Genomic DNA, 19,388 nt, shown 5'->3' on the forward strand with positions numbered 1-19,388 from the left:
CAAGCTTAGATTTGAAATCACTGACCATGGTGACAAGGAGCACCATGGTGCACAATTACCATAGATGACAAGTTTAATTTTAAAGAGCTTAGTCCTCAGCCTTATTATGTAGAATATATAGTTCCTATTTGCAGTCTGGATAAACTAGGGGTAGGCAAGTGTAAGGTACAGATTAAGGTGAGTATGACTCTATAGGAAAACACAATGAATGGATGTCTATACAGTAACTATATTTGTGTAAATAAGAAATAAAGCTGTGATGAATCTTCTTGTTGGGTTTCAAACCAACATGTTATAATAATGATGTGGTCATTCCTTAAGAATCAAAAGTCATTCCTATAGATCAGAGAATCTTGACCTTTTTTTGTGTCATGACGGATGAAACCTATGAACTCCTGAGAATAATGTTTTTAAATATATAAAACATATAAGGTTCACATAAAGTACATAGGATTCATAAAGGAAACCAATTATATTGAAATATAGTTGTCAAACTATTTTAGGAATCAAATTCATGGACCCCAGGTCAAAAATTATTGATGTAGAAGACATTTTAATAATGCTTCAGAAGCATTCAGGATAAACATTGTTTCTCTGATTTTCCAAGGTCAAATATGTTATAATCACATTCTCGTTTGGTATCACCCATCTTATCCAATCCATTCTTCATTCCTTCAAAGTCTCCATAATTTCATTTGTGTGGGTTTATCTTTCTATTTGTGCAGATCAAAATTCTTCCACTCATTAGCAGACAGACTTCAAGAGTTTCTTGGACCAGAAAACCTCATTACCTGGTGGCCTATCTTATGGTGATAAGACTCTCAGAATTTAGTGAAGTGGGTTCTTGGATGACACAGAGATACTCTGTCCTTGAGTTTGTACTTTGAGACATTCCCTCTTGGTTGGAACTGTCAAAGCTTGCTCTCCACTGCCTTCAAAAACTCCAGGGTCATTTCCATACCGTGAAAGGCACTGGAGTAAGGCTTGTGAAGGTTCTTTTCTCTTCACTGAGAAAATTGAGATATGACTGGGTGCCTCTACCATTGTGTTTGTGGGTATGCACTGGAAGTCAGAAATATTTTTAGAGAGCTTCTAGTGCTATTGCTCTTAACCTCAAACACATTTGCCAGAATACATCATGGCTTATCATATATTTCTATAAAAGCTTATAAGTACACATTAAAATTTTTATTATTTAGTATATGCATGGTGTCATACTGAAGTAACTAGATCCTGTGCTTCAGTGTGATGATGACTTCCTAGCTGACCTTCCATGCCTCAGTGAACTCAAGGGAATGCGTCATCCCTTTCTTGGAGGAACATGTCAGTCACCATTTCCTGTCTCCCTCAGCAAGGAGAGAAAATTTTCTTAGGTACAAAGTTGATTAGTTTCATGCTCTGTTGTATTGCAATAACTGCACATCTGTTACAGAGAAACTTCCTTTGACCATCTTCGAATCTTCCCATCTTCCCAAATCACTACTGACAATCTCAGTTCACTGTTTTTTGTTTTTTAGCCACGTGGCCCTCTAGACATAGCCCCTCTACACATCCAGTCTGAGTGATGAATTATGCATTTCACTGTCTTCCTCTGTGGTTAGAAACTGTATGGAATTAAAAGGAAGCTGAGAGCTCCCTAGAGGGTGGAAACAGATGGATGCTTGTGTTTATTCCACCAACCATATAGAATAGATTGAGCATTGAAAATGCAAGACAGCTATACTGATTTCAGAAGAAAATAGGTGCTTTCTCTCCCACCTTAATTAAAAGCCCTCTGACTTCAGGAAATCTTTCTTCTTCTAGTTTTCTCCAGTTATTTGTCTCAAACTCGAGCTCCACGTGCATAAATGAGGATAGATTTTGGGCTCCTGAAACCATTTAACCCATTGCCAAAATACATTTGCCTCTTGGCTAAGACTTGCCTCTAGGAAGATCAATGAAATCTGACATCACAGGTAACTTTTGGCTAGAAGTGAAGGAAAATACCAGGTTGAACTGAAATTGCCACACATTAGCATTTAGCCAAGAGAATGACTCCAGAGATGACAAATATGGAATTAATGACAAAACAAGCATGTGGAGAAAGCACATGTATTAAAAATGGGTTAAGAACATCAATGAGTGGAGATAACTGTGGACAAAGCATCAGGAGACCTAGGTTTCAATAATCCTTCTTAGCCTGGTTTCAGGTTTACATATAACATTTAATTCCACTACAAACCTAGAATGATAATCACACCAAGCCCCATTTACTTTTTAGAGATGTTTTAGATAGAATGATTTTCTATTTAAGACATAAACATGATTAATTTCAGAAAGAGTGGGGCAAAGACAATAAATAGGAGATCTTTCAAGAAGGAGGTCACAATTCTTGTTTGTAGCATATGGCCGTCTTTTCTTGTAGCTGCTAAAGAGCAATGTGTCTAATAGCAAGGAAGCATTTAATTGCCTTTCTAGCTAATTGAATTGTTTTTGGATGTGGATAAGAAGCATGCAGAACAGGGTAAACAACAACCTGCTCCCTACAGAGAAATGCTGCAGTGAACCTATAGCTGGGAAATGCTGTCATGAAAGTTGCTAAAAATTCTGATCAACTCCCATCTTTAGGTGTGTGCAGTGGGAATGTATCTTGAATTTCCTGACCTGCTAGATGCAAAATTAAAATACCAGAATAAGGTCATTTTGGGTCCTCATCATTTTAAATGTTAATAAAAAAGGATTATGCCTTTTTTTTTTCTTTCTGGTCAACAGGGTCTTCACTCCCATGATTCATCAGTGTGATCCTATCAATTGTTGTTTGGGACATAATCTCACAAGCAGAATCAAAATTCGTTAGTGGTGAAAGTGAGTTGATATAAAGCTGAAGTGCTGAAATATTGAATTCAAGACATTTAAACAAGAAGTCATCATCTTTCTGAGAATGAGGTTTTGAAATGAAAGATATAGTGTTATCAGTTTAGGACTAGAAGGGATTTTAGACATCAATAGGACCATGGACTAGAACTAGGAAGGACAGAGCATCTATCTACTTCAACCCTTTCACTTGACAGATAAGGAAGTGGGAAAATCAGATATGTAAGTATCTTGCCCAAGGTCATACAGGTCTAGGATTAGAATCCAAATGAATTGGCTCCAGATCTAATATGCTTTCCACTATACCATTCTGCTTTATCTAAAATATAATTTGAAATTAAAATCTTGTACCTGGTTGCCTACAGTTACTACTTATGCTCTGGATTTAACTATGATTGAAAGTTTGGACAACAGTAAGGACTGGCCAGATTTGCTTTCATACCACTTAACTAAATCCAGTAGGATGTAATTTCCTTGACAATGGCCCTATTTCACTTTCATATTTGTATTCTCAGCTATTAGCATGGCGCCAGCACATAACAGATGCCTAATAAATACTTGTTGAATGACTGATTAATTACCATTTTGAGACCCTTATAGTCTCCACAAAGGAAAATATAGAGCTTGAAAGGTAGGATTGAAGAAGGGGGCAAGGAGTTGGAGTCAGAGCTTTGGGGGCATGTCTCGTTAGCAGGGGTAGGTTCACAACAGTCTGATAGTAACCTAATGAATGAATGAAAAGTCATTTAAAAAGTATTTATTATGTGCCCAGCACTGTGCTAAGCACCAGAGATATAAAAACAAAAGGGAAGATAGTCTGTGCCCTCAAGGAGTTTACTTTCTAATAGGAACCAAACAAAGGTTGAGGATTGGTGACTTATGAGGAGAATTTTGGCTCTAAAAGTTATAGAAATGATAAGTGGAGCCTTAAGGGAGTAGTTTGTGAGACTCATTTATTCATATGATAAGTACTGGTTGACTGTTTATACAGTTCCCTTCACTCATTCATCTACCCATGTTCCATATATACTCATTTTTCTAATCTATTGTCAGTATTGAGAAAGGGAGGTCAGAGTTCAATGAATGCTTACTTTTGGTCAACTGAAGTTCTGTGGATCTTTTGCACCTATGATTTATACTAACCAATCCCAATATTATAACTTATTTTATGTATATTTTAAATTTATTTCTATATGTATACCTATATTATGTAACAGAACACAGTGGACTACAGAAACATTTAAAAACTCAAAAGGAGCCAAAAAGTCATTTGAGGTTTTTTCTCTCTCTGTCAACACTTCTCCAAGTATGATTATATGTTACAATTTCTATTGCTATCACCCAAGTTGCTTTTGCCATCCCACATCAAATGTTCTGAAATCTCTAGTGAAAAGAAAAACACAAATGAATTTGTCCTCAAATACCCACTCAATGAGCAGAGGTCCTGATCCTCTTTTCTCCAGAAAGAAACAAAACATAAGCCAGAAAGAAGAATCGAAATCGCTGCTGGAAATATATGCTTCTTTTGCTGAGTAAAAGGTTAAAAATCACAAGAAAATATACAGATGAAAGAACAGCTAATAAGAAAACAACTCAAGCAGAAATGATTGCATCTGACAAGGTATACTAATCATCTGCATGTTATGCCAGGGCTGGAGCCTTTCTTATGTCTTCAGCAGTAGAGTGGCTTTATCTGTGGTGTTGAGAACAAAAACAAAAATTTTAATGGTATAATTTACACAGTTAGGTTTTTATTCTCATGTATATGTGTATTTTCTATTGAATGAACAAAACCTCGACACTGGAACAAAAACTAAAAGTGACACCAAGGGTGGGAAAATCATGCCATACTGCCAGATGGACTGTAAGCTGCCAAACAGAGAGGAAGGCATTACAATATTTCACAGAGTTTACCAAAGACCAATAGAGAGGAGGAGGATTCAAACAAATTGCTGAGAATCCAGATTTTCAGCTTGGGATGTTTTAGACAATTCAATTGAATAAATATGCATTAAATGCCTACTATACGAAAGGCAATGAGAGAGGCTATCATGTGGGATGATGAACTTGTAGCAGGACCTGAGCTCCCAGCTCTGCTTCTTAAGTGACCTTGAGTAAAACTCTCTCTGGAACTTGGTTACTTTATCTCTGAAATGAAGAGATTGGGCTAGATGACCTCTAAGCACCCTTCCAGTGTAAGGATCTAAGATGCTAAGAGAGAGGCACACAGAGAGAGGCACTGAGGAGAAGTGGATAGAAAGCCAGATTTAGAGTCTAGAAGACTTGGACGCAAGGGATACTTCTGACACATATTAGCTATGTGACTTTGACAAAGTCACTTATCCTCTCAGTGCTCCAGGAAACTTATGAGACCATTACAGGTGGGTTGCTGATCTGTCTTGGTATGTAAAATTACGATACTGCTGCTACTGCTGCTGCTGTTACTACTGCTAGCAGTACTACTACTACTGCATTTATATAGTACTTTAAGATTTGTAAAGAACTTTACATACATTATTTCATTTGATCCTTACAATGACTCTGTGAGGTAGGTGCTATTATTATCCCCATTTCACAAATGAGGAAAATGAGGTAGATAGTAGTTAAAGTGCCTTGCCTAGGAGCACATAGCTAGTGAGTGTCTATGGCAACATTTGAACTGAGGTTTGAATATACTGGGAATTTCTCAGACTGTTGCTATCACAGAATGTGTGTGTGTGTGTGTGTATGTCTGTATATGTATGTGTATATGTAAACACACGTAATACGTGCACACATATATACATACATATGCATACATATATACATTATATATACAGTCTATATATATATACATAGATAGTATGTATAGCCTGTATATATAGTCTATGTGTACACATATCTGTATATGTATTTGTATGTATATACCCATACATGTACATACATATGCATACATATATACATTATATATAGTCTATACATATATACATACATACTATATATACATAGTCTGTATGCGTGTGTGTATATGTGTGTGTGTGTGTGTGTGTGTGTGTGTGTGTAATCTATGTGTGTGTATGTGTGTATTGGAAATTCTCTCCCAACCCCCCATAATATGCAAGACACTGAGCTAGGTTCTATAGACATAAATAGTCCTAGACAGGAAATAGTCCCTACCTTCAAGAGTTTACATTATATACCAAATCATTACCTTCTTAAGAACCACGTCTTTAAGTGAAATAGCTGATAATGAAATATGCTTCAGATTCCTAGAATTAATTCTGGCCCACAGAAGTTTTGTGGGACTTCTGAGCTTTGTGGCTACATTAATATGCCAGTATTACAAAATAGATTTCTTTGCTTAAACAGAATTTTCCTTCATCTTTCTTGTCCATTATCTTCCCTTTTAACCCTCTCCACCAACACTAAAAGGAACTAAATCATAGATCTCTAGGGAACCTCCTAACAGCGTTAAGAATTTTGACATCTTAACCCTAGAATCAGCTCAGCTCATTTCAGCTAAGCTCAGTTCAGCTCAATTCAATTCAAACATTCACTAAGGTTCTCCTAGGTGTCAGGTCCAGTGCTAGGAGAAAACCTTGATCACAGTATAGGTATTGGTGTTGTTCAGTCGTTTTCAGTCATGACCCCCTTCATGACCCTCTTTGGGAGTTTCTTGGCAAAGATACTGGATAATTTGGATACTTAGGATAAAATACTGGATACTTTGGATAAAAATTGGTGTTACCCAGGTGTCTATGGGAGCCCTATCTGTGTAGTAAAGCCTTTGTAGTCAATAAAAATTAGTTATGGGATTTCTTTCCTAACTTGCCAGGAAAGGGAACATGTCAAAGCTTTTTTTTTTTTTTTTTGATGACCACCAAAATTATTGTGAGAGCTCGGATACCGAGACACACTTTCATTTAAGTTCTTGTATTTGGAAATCAAATACCCTTGTAGAATTTTAAGATGAGGGAGAAAGCTAAATTAGTGGTAGAGGGAGAAAAGGAAAAGAGCCCTTATGGTTTTTTATTTAATTTTATAGAGAGCTTTTCACAGTTAATTCTCTAGATGGTCTATTTTTTTTTTTCTAATTACCATGCTCATAACTTGGACGCTAGTGATTAGGAGACAAGTTGTGTCTGGTTTAGGGCTCTGTGGATCAATGAATTAGGATTTACCCAAATGGAGTTAAATTAATCTTAGAATATAGCATTTAATCTCAATGATTTTTCTATAAAAATAAATTTATTGTAATAACAACTATTTGGGGGGGAGTTTGGCTAGACAATGGGGTTAAGATACTTGTCCAGGGTCACACAGCTAGTAAGTGTTATGTGTCTGATTTAAACTCAGGTCCCCCTGAATCCAGCGCCAGGGCTCTATCCACTGCGCCACCTAGCTATCCAATAACAACAATTAATGACTACTTTTGAGTTGCTATATATAAACAAATATGTATCTTTAGAGTAATATTTAAATAAATAAAATTCCTTAAATATTTTATTTAAATAAATATAAATTTATATGCTAAAATAAATTTTTGACATCTTCCTTATTGATCTTTAACTGTTAGCATTCATCATTTAATTAATACTGGTTTCTAGCCTTAAGAAAAATTCTTTAACTCTTCATCTGATACATGAGGTTATCAAAAAATCTTCACTTTATACCCAGAGAAAGCTACTGGAAATTAAGGGTCCCCTCAAGCCAGTTCTAATTGCTCTGATGGAAGAACTTTATCTGCAGCTATTCAGCTAATTCCAAGAAAGGCTTTAGGTTTCTGCTCCCTTGATCATTTTTCATGGCGAGAATTGCTTTCTTTCATTTTCTCCTTCTGTGATCAGAACAGAAAAGGGGAAATGAAGATGATAGATATTTGTGTCTGTGACTCTGCTACAACTAGCTTTATCCATCAGCTTCCTACCCTTTTTAATCACTTGACTTTGAAGCCTGTAGCTAATATAAAAGCTATTTTGCCCTAAAGATTATCTTTTAACTTTCTGAGTAAGGCCCCTGGCTTCTTTAAAGATCACTTTTTAAAGGAGATAGGCTTTCTTTGCCAGAAAAAGAAAAAACAACCCATACATTTTATAATACCTTTAAGCAAACATGAATGATTTTTACATTGAAATATATAAAACTTAATCAGATCTATTTTCATTACAAACCTAGATAATCCTCAAACAGGATGATCAATTCCTGAATAAGCAGGAGTTATAGTATAAACTCAAAAATTTAATTTCTCACATATTTCAGGCAGAGATCAATAATAATTCATTTCAACAGCATGTTAAGATTTATAAAGTAGTTTGCTTACAATAGCCTGGTAAGTTAGGTAGTGTAAATATTATTACAAATGAGGGAATTGGGTCTCAGAGAGATGTAGTGATTATCCATGGTTATATGACTAAAAAAAAATGGCATCTTTGGAACTTCATCACAAGTTTCTGAGTAGGTCAGCTTCAGGATAGAATATGAGTTTTCTACTTTACTCCCTCAAGATCTTTTAGATAAGAAATTCACAAATTGGTTTTCTGGCTTAAAAGGAGGTCTCCTGAGTTTTGATGGGCACGAACCAGTTTTCCTGGAGTTTGACCATCTTCTGGGAAGTTGATAACTGACTATTTGGGCTTGTGAGACTAAGAAATCAGACCTTGGAGGAGATACAAGTGTATTGTGATGCAACAACTCTAAAGTAATTCTTAATGTCCAACTGCAGAATTATTCTTTATTGTCACCAAAATTATAATAAACCTTTAATTTGTATGGCATCTACAATTTTGTTTAAAACACTTCCATATCTAATAGCTGACTTTTTCCTCACAGCAACCACATATGAGGTAGATAGATAGATAGTTAAATAGAGCAGGTATTACTGTCCTCATTTCCCAAATGAGAAACTAAGACGTAGAAGAAAAGATAAATGATGTCTCTAGTTACAGATATAATTCACAGCACAGCTATGTTCTGTTTTTTTAACTCATTAATGCTCCCCCCATATATACATATATATACATATACCTCTGCATATATGTATATGTACTTGTATATGTACATGTACTTGTATATGTATATGTACCCATATATGTATATATACTTGTATATGTGTATGTGTGCAAACATATACACATAGCAAGTATATATGCATATATATGCACATACACACATACAAAACACACAGGCACATGGTACAGACCTCTGATTATATGTGAATATATAAGTGCACACACCTGGATGTGTACATACACAATACACCTACATATGTGAGTACATGTATAATATACATATATGCATAATAATACATATATGCATATACACATATATATGAGCTTACAACTGCACTCAGAGTTTTGAAACAATCTGTACAACACATATATGTGTTTGCATATATGTTTGTAGATAGATAGATACATACATGTGTGTATGGCATAACTGTAGTTTTGTTCATTTGGAAAACTCCCATTTTGGAAACTCTCTATAGTTGCTAGACTTGTGACTACTTTTTAACATAGTTTTATAGTCTTAGAGAATTGCCTGGAGATTGGTTATTGTCTTTCATTCTTGAAGAAGACCAAAATGACATCACTATGTTAGAGTCAAGTTATATTGTGTCTGACTATGGTTGATCAGATCAATATGAGCTTGGAATGTTCTACCACAGGCTGGTCACAAATAGTCCATGTGAACATTTGGGGTGGATTCTCTAAATTTGCATGTCTTACGGTTTCTTTTGAGCTTTTTCAATTCTGCTTTGCTCACAGAGCATAGAGCCTTCTCTGATGCGGGCACACCATTCTGGGTAGTCCTGTGCCAGTGTTTCCCACGTCACACAATCAATCTCAAAGTTCTTAAGAGAGACCCTGAGAGTGCCTGGGTAACTGACAAGTTAAATGACTTGCCCATGGTCATGCAGCTGGTATATGTCAAAAAGAAGACTGGAACCGTGATCCTCTTGGCTCCAAGGCCAGTCTTCTACTATACCATGCAGCCTGCCATATCTATATCTATAATGTAAGCTCTTGTATATTAGAAATGAATACGCTGAATGAATATATTCTTTTAGTAGTAAACAAGGAGATAGAACATGATATCCATTCATAACTGGGCATAGAAATTATTTTTTAAATATAAAATTTTATATGAATTTTTATTTTTAATTTCATTTTAAAAATTTTAATATAATTCATCCCTATCTGCACATTAATGCTTTCAGCCTAAAGTCAAGGAAGCAATTCCATGAGACTATTGATTTCTTCCTAACAGTCTCTGTTAGGAATAGATGTGACTATTTCTCTGTATCTGTAGCAACATTTCCAATTATCTAAGGAATTAGGCTTACTTTGGTAGTGTCATAATCCTTGTATTTCTCATCAATGATATGGTATATAGGTTGTATTTGTTTACCAGTTACAGTTTTTCCTTGGAGGCAAAAAGTACCCTTTTCTCCTTTAAACCAAGTTATATCAGTAAATCATATAATTAAAAAAAAAGCTTGATTAAATCATTGTAAGAAATTTTCCTTGGAGGTAGGGGACCATAGCCATTTGTTCCCTGTATCCTATTCTAGTTGGATAGCAATGGGATCTATTCACACCCAGATACATATTTGAGAAGAATACCAAAGGATCTAGATCCTTTGTGAGAAGCAAAGGCTTGGTTTAAAAAATGCAATGTGACTTCATGTTTCATGGAAGCACAGTGTCAGAGCTCTGGAATGTTTTTCTCCTTCCCTTGCCCAGACCTAAGTCTTCCTCTATACCTCTTCTCTTTTCCCCTTTCTCTTGCACAGTTATGGATAGCTACCTCATCCCCAGTTTTCACTAGCCAAATTTCTCTTCTCTTTGCCTTACTCTCTCAGCATTTTGCTAGGTGACTGGCTAGGTAATAAGAGGAAAAAAGAATATTTGACAACTGATTTCCCAAACACTTCCTTATTTTATATTGCAAACTTTCTGTTTATAACACATCTATTACTTAGATATCAATAGGCGAACTCACATATATTGATGTGAGTAAAGAATTAAATTTTTTTACCAAAATGTGGTTAGACTTTGACCTCACTATTGCTTCCTTCTTTTCTTGTCATGTTGCAAATGGCTTCTATATTTTTTTGCTTCCCAGAAATATTTTGAACCAGTACATTTTTCACACAAACTCTTTGATCTTAGTATAAATAACACCTTGACTGAATTTAAAAGCTAAGCTAACAGATGGAATCCTATGAGAATAAAATGACCTAATCCTTTGCTAGGAACAGATAAGAGTGTGGACAGGTTAAAGGGGTATTATATCAAACCAGATATCCTCACATGGAGCTGCTCCTATGCTGATTTATGGTAATACCTTATGTTTCAGCAGCTGAATTTCAGTTGTAAACAGAGCACATCTTTACATTTTAAAAACTCCACCTAACTGAAGATTGTACAATTTGAGACTAGCAGATGGCTAAAACAAGAGTTTTATGAGAACCATATGAGAACCAAAGCTTTAGCTTGGGGACTTGAAAACAAGACCTTTTCATATAAGTATGTTTGAATTTGAGGCAACACAGAAGGTGTCATACATGTAATTATTGTCTATAAAAAACTGATAATGTTTCAGTGGTATAGTCATTTTCATCTCCTACTTAAATCTAAGAAATTTCTTTTGTCATTTTTTGAAAGATAGAAATCTATTTTTAGATAGTTTTCAAAGGCATTTTATGCTACACAGAAGGACAACAAAAATAATGTAATGTTTGTGACTTTGTGTGAGTGCGTTGTTCCTGTTTTAGGTATTGGAGTCCCACATAATACCCAGTATTGTCACTCATAATATCCAGAATTTCTACATAAGACCCATGTAAGTATTTCACCGGTAATAGTCTCCCAACGCTGTTTATCTACTCTTTCTCCTATTTCCCAGCCAAATTAACCTTTCCTGTATTACATAAAATTTGAAAAGCTCTTTTTCATGTTATCTTATTTAAGCTTCATAACAATTCTGTGAGGTAGTTGCTACCTCATACTCATTCTACAGATAAGGACACTGAGGCATGACGAGAGATTAAGTGACTTGTCCATGGTCACATTGCTAGTTAAGTATCTAAGTCAGGATTAGAATCCAGGTCACTTCTAACTTTCATTCCACTATGCTTTCCATTAGACCATGCTGTCTGTCTTTCCCCTCAGGTTCTTAATAGGCATCTGGCTACTTGATCTTAGTTAAGGTATTAAATGTTAATAGTGGTAGTAATATTGACTATATGTTACACCTATCATTCAAATTGTATTTATAACCCTTAATCGTCCTCATAATTTAGTCGTGTCCCAAACTTTAAGGTCGTGATAGTTGCTTAACTGTTTTAAAAAATCATAAAATGAAGTGAATGTTGCAAAAACAGAGTTACATGGCATCCCCCCCGTATATCTCAGAAACAGCCGGCTGGAAGGATGTTTTGAACTGGCAGCTCTTCAGAGTAAAATTGAAAACGATAGGGTAACTTGGAAACTATTCATTATAGCATCTGGTCTGTGTTTATAGCTACATATGCAGACTGCCGAACACCCTCAGCACACTGTAAACTTAGTGATTACACATCCAGAATGGAAATAAGTTCATTAGATGATTTGCTATCCAGAGTACACTGCCCCATGTTTTATAGTTGGCATAACTCTCCTTGGTTTTTGTTACTACAGAAAACATCAGATTGTTTTTCACTTTATTGGAAAAGATAAACCAGGGAAATACTGAACATGAACAACAAAAGCAGAAACATTAGGGCTGGACTATTGTTATATTTTAAAGTTATTTTTTCCAAAATAGAGTGTGGGAGGAAAACATGGGAAGTTTCAAAAAATGAACTGGTAAAAGGAGAAAACCACCTAGTAGATAGTCTGATGATTTTTTTTTGGTTGAAATTTAGCCTAAATAATTCCATTTGGATCAACCCAGTTATCAATAGCTCGTGAAAAGTTGCTTAATAAAAGTTAATTTTAATATATGACTAAATAATAAGTTACATTCATGCAGTGCTTTTATAATTACAAGGTATTTTTTGCACGTGATCTTGCTTACTCTTAAAAACAACTCTATGAGATAGAAGGTATACCCATTATTATCCCAATTTGATAGCTGTGGAAACTTAGTAGCATCTTACTCATCTTAATTATCTCAATGCAGATGATATATCTAGTTTACAGCTAGAGACTGTTATAAACTACTAAAGCAGATTTAATGGTTATGCAATTTTTCAGTGAATTCAGGATTGCATGGATGACCAATCGATTAAATTCATCTTCAAATGAATAAAAATCATTTACTCCCCTAAATTATTTATGAGAACAGAAAATGAACCCTGAATAAAACCTTGGATTTTCTTTATGTAAAAGAAATCATAATTTCTCTGCAGGCACAAAACACAGAAGAGGAAAATCCCCAGGTTTTAAAGAAAGCAATGCCAGGATACCACAGGCAAACAAAATGGGACATGGCAAGCTGCAATAATGCTTGGCTGCCTACACAACTATTTGTTTCTGGTAGTTATGGAATCACCACCTTCCTACTCATTTATAAGTATTCATTGGAGCTACACGCTTCTGAAATCAGTATACTGGGTCCACATGTTGGGGAGTTCAGAATCTCACAAAGGCACAATCCTTGCACTTGGGCTCTTATAATTTATGTGAGATAGACTATATTGTAGTGAGTCAAATACTAAAAGATGAACAAGAAGCTTCAATCAGCTAAGAGATAACAGGTAACTTTATTTCAGCTCCATTTTATGAAAGACTTTTCCTCTTGCTTTAAATTTCTGATTGGACAATGTCTGATGATGCTTTACCTGTAAAAAGCATGATGGAGGCCACTGTCACAGCAGCCTCTTGACTGACCCTACTATTGTGGCTTTCCACCTTGTTTCACTTACCACTGAAGCTGGGCGGCCAAACTAAACAGGAATTTTCTAAATACTCTAGAAATTTGATGTGACTTTTGACCTTTTAGATTGCCTAGAATGTTGGGGAAAGCCCATGAAGATTTTAAGGCAGTACCAGTATAAAAAACATATGGTATAATGCACCATTTTATTAGTTTGTGAAGATATAACTTCAGGGTCATTTAGTTTCTTAAAAAAATAGATAAGCACAGTTTAATAGGGACAAAAAGTTTGAAAACACTTCGTGTGTGTGTGTGTGTGTGTGTGTGTGTTCAAAACCAGAATGACTAGAAAAATAGAATAATTTTTTTTAAAAATGCAAATTCTGCTGCTGTTAAGTGACATATCAGATTCCTTTCCTTTTAGAAGAGACTTATTCAATGTCACAAAACCTATGGAAAATTTTGAAGCACCATAATAAATGTAGAAAAATTCCTATAAGACAGAGTGGTGAAGGAAAAGAAAAATAAGAGATAAAACGCACTAGTCTATTTTTCTTTTCAAAGTTATCTCCCAACTAACTTTATAGGTTACACTATTTTCCTTCTTTTTCTTTCTCACCCTTCTAATTTATTCCCCTTCCATTTGGCCCAAATCTCTCCTACTTCATTTGCCTTTGGACTCAGTGGACCTGGTCTTATCCCTGGTCATTTGTGACTGAATTTTCTCTTCTTTCCTTGCTTTGTTGCTCTGTTGTTGAAATGCTTGCCAAGAGCTAACCACCTGGAAGTTGGTTCATGGCTGGGGATTTAATCAGTCATGCAAACCATGACAAACCATAGGCATCCACAGTGTTGGCCTGGTGTGCTTATGCAACCAATTAAATTGACTACAAATTATTTGGGGGCATTGCCAGTCTATCAAGACCCTGAAAGATCTACCTGCCAATTTCACTATTTGGGTATAAATCTTCAGGTAGAGTTCAAATTCTGTTTTTAAAATCTGTTAGTCCTTTGTTCTTGTTCTAATTCCTGAGGAATGGGGGAAACTGGTGGCCTCCCACTTATTCTACCCACTCTCATGGCTTTTCCCTGTGCAAGACTAGAATCAAGGTCAACAGGGTCTTTCCCTTACTACATATTCTCCCAAGCCTCATTAGTAGTTTCACTAGAGGGTAGGTGGGGATAGTAGTAATTTCATGTTGATAGAAATGTGCCTCCATCTTTTGGAAAAAGATTGAAAATCCATCTACAGTTTAATAAGTACTGAAATTCTTATTATATAAGAATAGGTATTCTGGTTTCTGAGCACATTTTTAAAACACTGGAGGATGGGGGAAGTTCTGTACTTGTTTAAATCTTAGCATAGTTATCTTTTTAAGGGAATGGGGAAGAAGCTTTCAGACCTGTGAATTTTTCCCAGTTAAGGGACTCTTAAAATAGAAACTCCCTCATTAATGACTAATAACTCATCTATACGGTAAAGTCTTAAGATAATTAACTTGGGCACCAAGTGATTAAAAGACTTACCCATGATCACATATCTAGTATAGGTCAGAAGAGGAATTTTCAACCATTTCTTTTTAACATCTAGCCCTGCAAACACTAGATTGTTTTGACTCCCAGGAATGCTTAGCATGCAATTATTAGAACTACCATTTACTTTATTAGCCTGTTTTCCTCATCTATAAAATGTGGATAAAAATCATGACCTGCCTCCCTCCTCAGTATTGGGTATTGGGAAGCCCAAATGAACAGCTGTGTGTGGAAATGATTTGAAAAGCTTATAAAGTCTTGGACAAACCTAATGTACTTAACTGAGTTAAAAAGAACTAGTATGTGCAGGGTACTGTGCCAGCTGCAGGATATTACTGAAAACTCTTTTCCCTTAAAAAGTGAAATTAAATACAAGAGTAAGGAAAATAATTTTCTTCTACAATTTTCAAATTCATGTTATAAATTAAAGTGTGAATTTCATTCTAAAATCTATAGAAGTCATAAGAACTTTGACTTTATTGTGGGTGTAACCTAGAGATGAAAAATATAAATTTGAGCATATGTCCTTGAGCAAAAGAAAATGAAAGCAGAAATCAGGGTCATGGAAGGGCACATTAAACAAACTGTTTGGTGCCGATAAGAAGAGAGAAAGGATCAAGGCATCAATGTTCTTATGGAGTCCCAAGATAGAGACCTCACATTTTGTGTTTCTTCTTTTTTCTGCAGTTTTAACCTAGGGAACTAGATGGTATAGATGGATAAAGAGCTAGACCTGGTGTCAGGAAGACCTCAGTTCAAATCCTTCCCCAGATCCTTACTAACTGTGTAATCCCAGACAGATCCTTTAATCTATGTCTGCCTCAGTTTCTTCATCTGTAACATGAGGATAATAATATCACCTACCAAAAGGGTTGTTATGAAGATAAAAATAAGATGTCTGCAAAGTGTTTTACAAACCTTAAGGTGGCATATATGATTTATTATTATTACATTGCTAATGACATAGCTAATTCACTAACACAGGGGTATCTTTAAATACAAATTTTTCTCTGTGAAAATAATAAAATTGAACAGTGATCAGATAGTTGCTCAAGAGGACTCCATTAAATAATTAATACTGGTCCCAAAAGTTAAGTCACTTGGAGTAATGTTATGGCTGCTGAAATATGAAGTATCTCCTTTATTTTCTGCTTAGTTTATTTTCATACACTTTCTGCTGAGACTGGCAATAGTATAACTGCTCAAGGTTCCAGACTGACAAAATTCACATACCCTGAAAGTTGGCCTGGACAAGAAACAAGAGCTACCAGTTATGATTTCACATCCAGACTACTGTGACCTGAGGTCCCACCATATCCATGTTCCACAAAACTTATTGAATTCTCACTAAATGTAGAACACTATATAAAGCATTATAGCATTATTGATTTAAAGCTGGAAGGGACCTCGGAATTTAGCTCCTTTAACAGGTGATGAATCCGAGGTACAGAGAGAGATTAAGTGTATCTGTAAGGGATAGGATATAAGCCACCAATAGAGTTCCAGCCATAACTGCTGGCCAAGAATAAAGGGATTCTAGAGATACTCAGCTGCTAACTTTTATGTTCCTTATTTTTCATAGGAATAGAAAGAAAATGAATCTTAAATCTGGTAGAAGAAGTTGAGAAAATGAGGAAGGTAAAAATAGCAGAGGAGAAGGGAGATAGGGTCAGAAAAAAAAGGTAGGAGGCAATAGTGAAAAAAAATAAGGAGGGGGGTGAGAGAAAGAGAGAGAGAGAGAGAGAGAGAGAGAGAGAGAGAGAGAGAGAGAGAGAGAGAGAGAGAGAGACCCCTAGGTCAAATAACTCACTTTGCATTCCCTGCCCCTGGCTTCTTTCTCCGGAAAATGCTGAGGAAAGTATTGGAACGGCAGGGCAGCTTGCCATCCCCGACGTGCATGCGTACTACATCCGAGGTGGTGAAGGCACTGCGGACGTTCCTCTCAGGCTTAGCAATGATGATGTACATTTTGGGTGTGAACATGCATCCCAGTGCTACTGTCACACTGAGGCTCACGGCGAAGCAGGTAGTGATAATCTTGTAGTTGCTCCCAAAGTAGATGGGAACGAAAGCCAGCCAGATGATGCATGTGGTGTACATGGTGAAAGCAATGTACTTGGCCTCATTGAAGTTGGCGGGCACATTTCGGGTCTTGAAGGCATAGTAGGTGCAGCTCATGATGAGGAGTCCATTGTAGCCCACGGGGGCCACCACACCCAGGTTGCTGGTGTTGCAGATCAAGTAGACTTCCTTGATGCTGGGGTAAGACAGGATAGGCATGGGGGGCTCCATGACAATCAGGGTAACCACCAATGTTAGCTGCACACTAATCAGGATGGAGGCAATGATCACTTGAGCCCAGGCGCTCATGAATCGGGGCTTCCTCGTGCATATTTTCTTCTTGCTCCCAGCCAGGATTCGTGCGATACGGTTGGTTTTGGTCACCAAAGCAGAGTAGCACATGGCAGAAGAGAGTCCAACCAGGAGGCGCTGGAGGTAGCATGATGTGACGGTGGGCTTGGCGATGAGGGTGAAGGGGCACACGTAGCCAAGGAAAATGCCAGCTAGGATTATATAACAAAGCTCTCGACTGGAAGATTTGACCACTGGAGTGTCCCGGTATAGAACAAAGATGAGGGTGACAAACAAGGTGACCAGAATGCCCAGGCAAGAGAACACCACAGCTACAATAGACTCTATGTTGCTCCATTGAAGATAGCGAACAGTGATGGGTTCACAGCCTGTTTGTAAAAGGAAGAGGGGGAGGAAGGACGAAGGAAAGGAAGGAAGGAAGGAAGGAAGAAGGAAGAGGGAGGGAAGGAAGGAGAAAAGGAAGGAAGGAAGGGAAGGAAGAAAGGAAAGGAAGGAAGGAAAGAAGGGAAGGAAAGAAGGAAGGAAGAAGGAGGGAAGGAAGGAGGAAAGGAAGGAAGGGAAGGAAGGAGGGAAGAAAGGGAAGAAAGGAAAGGAAGGAGGAAGTAAAGGAAGAAAGGAAGAGAAGAAAAAAGAATCAAAGGCTAATAGGAACCAATGAGGAAGAAAATCAACTTTCCAAACATGGATATTTCATCATCATTCTTGATTTTATATTACTTTGATACATTTTTATAATACCGATTATTAAATAAATTCTGATAGACTGTTTTCCCCTCCTTTCAAATCACATCCCCTGAAATGATTTAAAACAAAAGCTTACCATAACTAATAGAAGAACACTTTGTTCTTTCCCCTATCATCAACTAATCATAAATTGGTTTCACTGTTTAGAGTGATTCTACATTGTTTTGTAAAAAAAAAAAATGGCCCTAAGTAATTTTCATCCAATGAAGAATTATCAGTGATAATGATGTTGACGATGATGAAGAAAAATACTACTTTTTCTTTTAAATACAAAAACTTATGTCTATCTTTTGCTTCCACTACTGAGGGATCTTAGAGGGATCTTAGGTTTAGGGTACCTAGAGGGATCTTAGGCTTGGTTCCATGGTGGGCTATGGAAAAGTATTGGAAAAGCAGAGAAATTAGAGGAATAACAACAACTAGTATTTATGTAGTGCTTTAAGGTTTGCAAAGCATTTTACATATGTTAGCTCATTTGTTCCTCACAACAATTCTGGGACATAGCTACTATTATTATCCCCATTTTACAGATGAGGAAATAAGTAGACAGAGGTTAAACGATTTGCCCAGGTCACAGTGCTAGTAAGTATCTGAGGCAAGTTTTGAATCCAAGTGTTTCTGAGTTCAAGTCCTGAACTCGGCTGTGCCCTTGGGGTATGCAATGAAACTAGAAATCCAGTTTCTCCAAGACAGTGGCAAAGTTCTATGGCAAATGTCTACTTTAAACTGAAATTCAGGCACATGCTAGCCATGTGACTTTAGAGTAAGTGATGTAACCTCTCAGTGCCCTAGGAAACTCTCTGCAACAATGGTACAGGGATGAGACCTTCATTGGAAGAGGGAGTTTCCCCATCTGGGAGTTCCCTTTGCCAAAGAAAACATGCTCAGTATTTATCCCTGACCGCTGGGAGCTTACATTCCACTGAGAAGTTAAAACATACATACGGATGAGTAGCTAAAAGGTAATTTGGGAAGTAAAACAAAACTGATAATTGTGGGCATCAGGAAAAGTCTCAGAGAGGAGCTGACATTTGGGCTAAGCCTTG

General features: G+C 36.5%; 1 protein-coding gene across 2 annotated transcripts in view; it reads right to left on the bottom strand.

The window, feature by feature from the left end:
- Positions 1–19,388, bottom strand: part of GRM1 (glutamate metabotropic receptor 1) — a 415,558-nt gene that overhangs the window by 14,653 nt on the left and 381,517 nt on the right. For both annotated transcript variants that reach the window (XM_027850717.1, XM_027850718.1), the window contains exon 7: positions 17,036–17,966. In XM_027850717.1, coding sequence (XP_027706518.1) covers positions 17,036–17,966 — 931 coding nt within the window. The remainder of the gene's footprint in view (positions 1–17,035; positions 17,967–19,388) is intronic.

The sequence above is a fragment of the Vombatus ursinus genome, unplaced genomic scaffold (assembly GCF_900497805.2).
Source record: "Vombatus ursinus unplaced genomic scaffold, bare-nosed wombat genome assembly UNPS02009132.1, whole genome shotgun sequence".
Lineage (NCBI taxonomy): Eukaryota > Metazoa > Chordata > Mammalia > Diprotodontia > Vombatidae > Vombatus > Vombatus ursinus.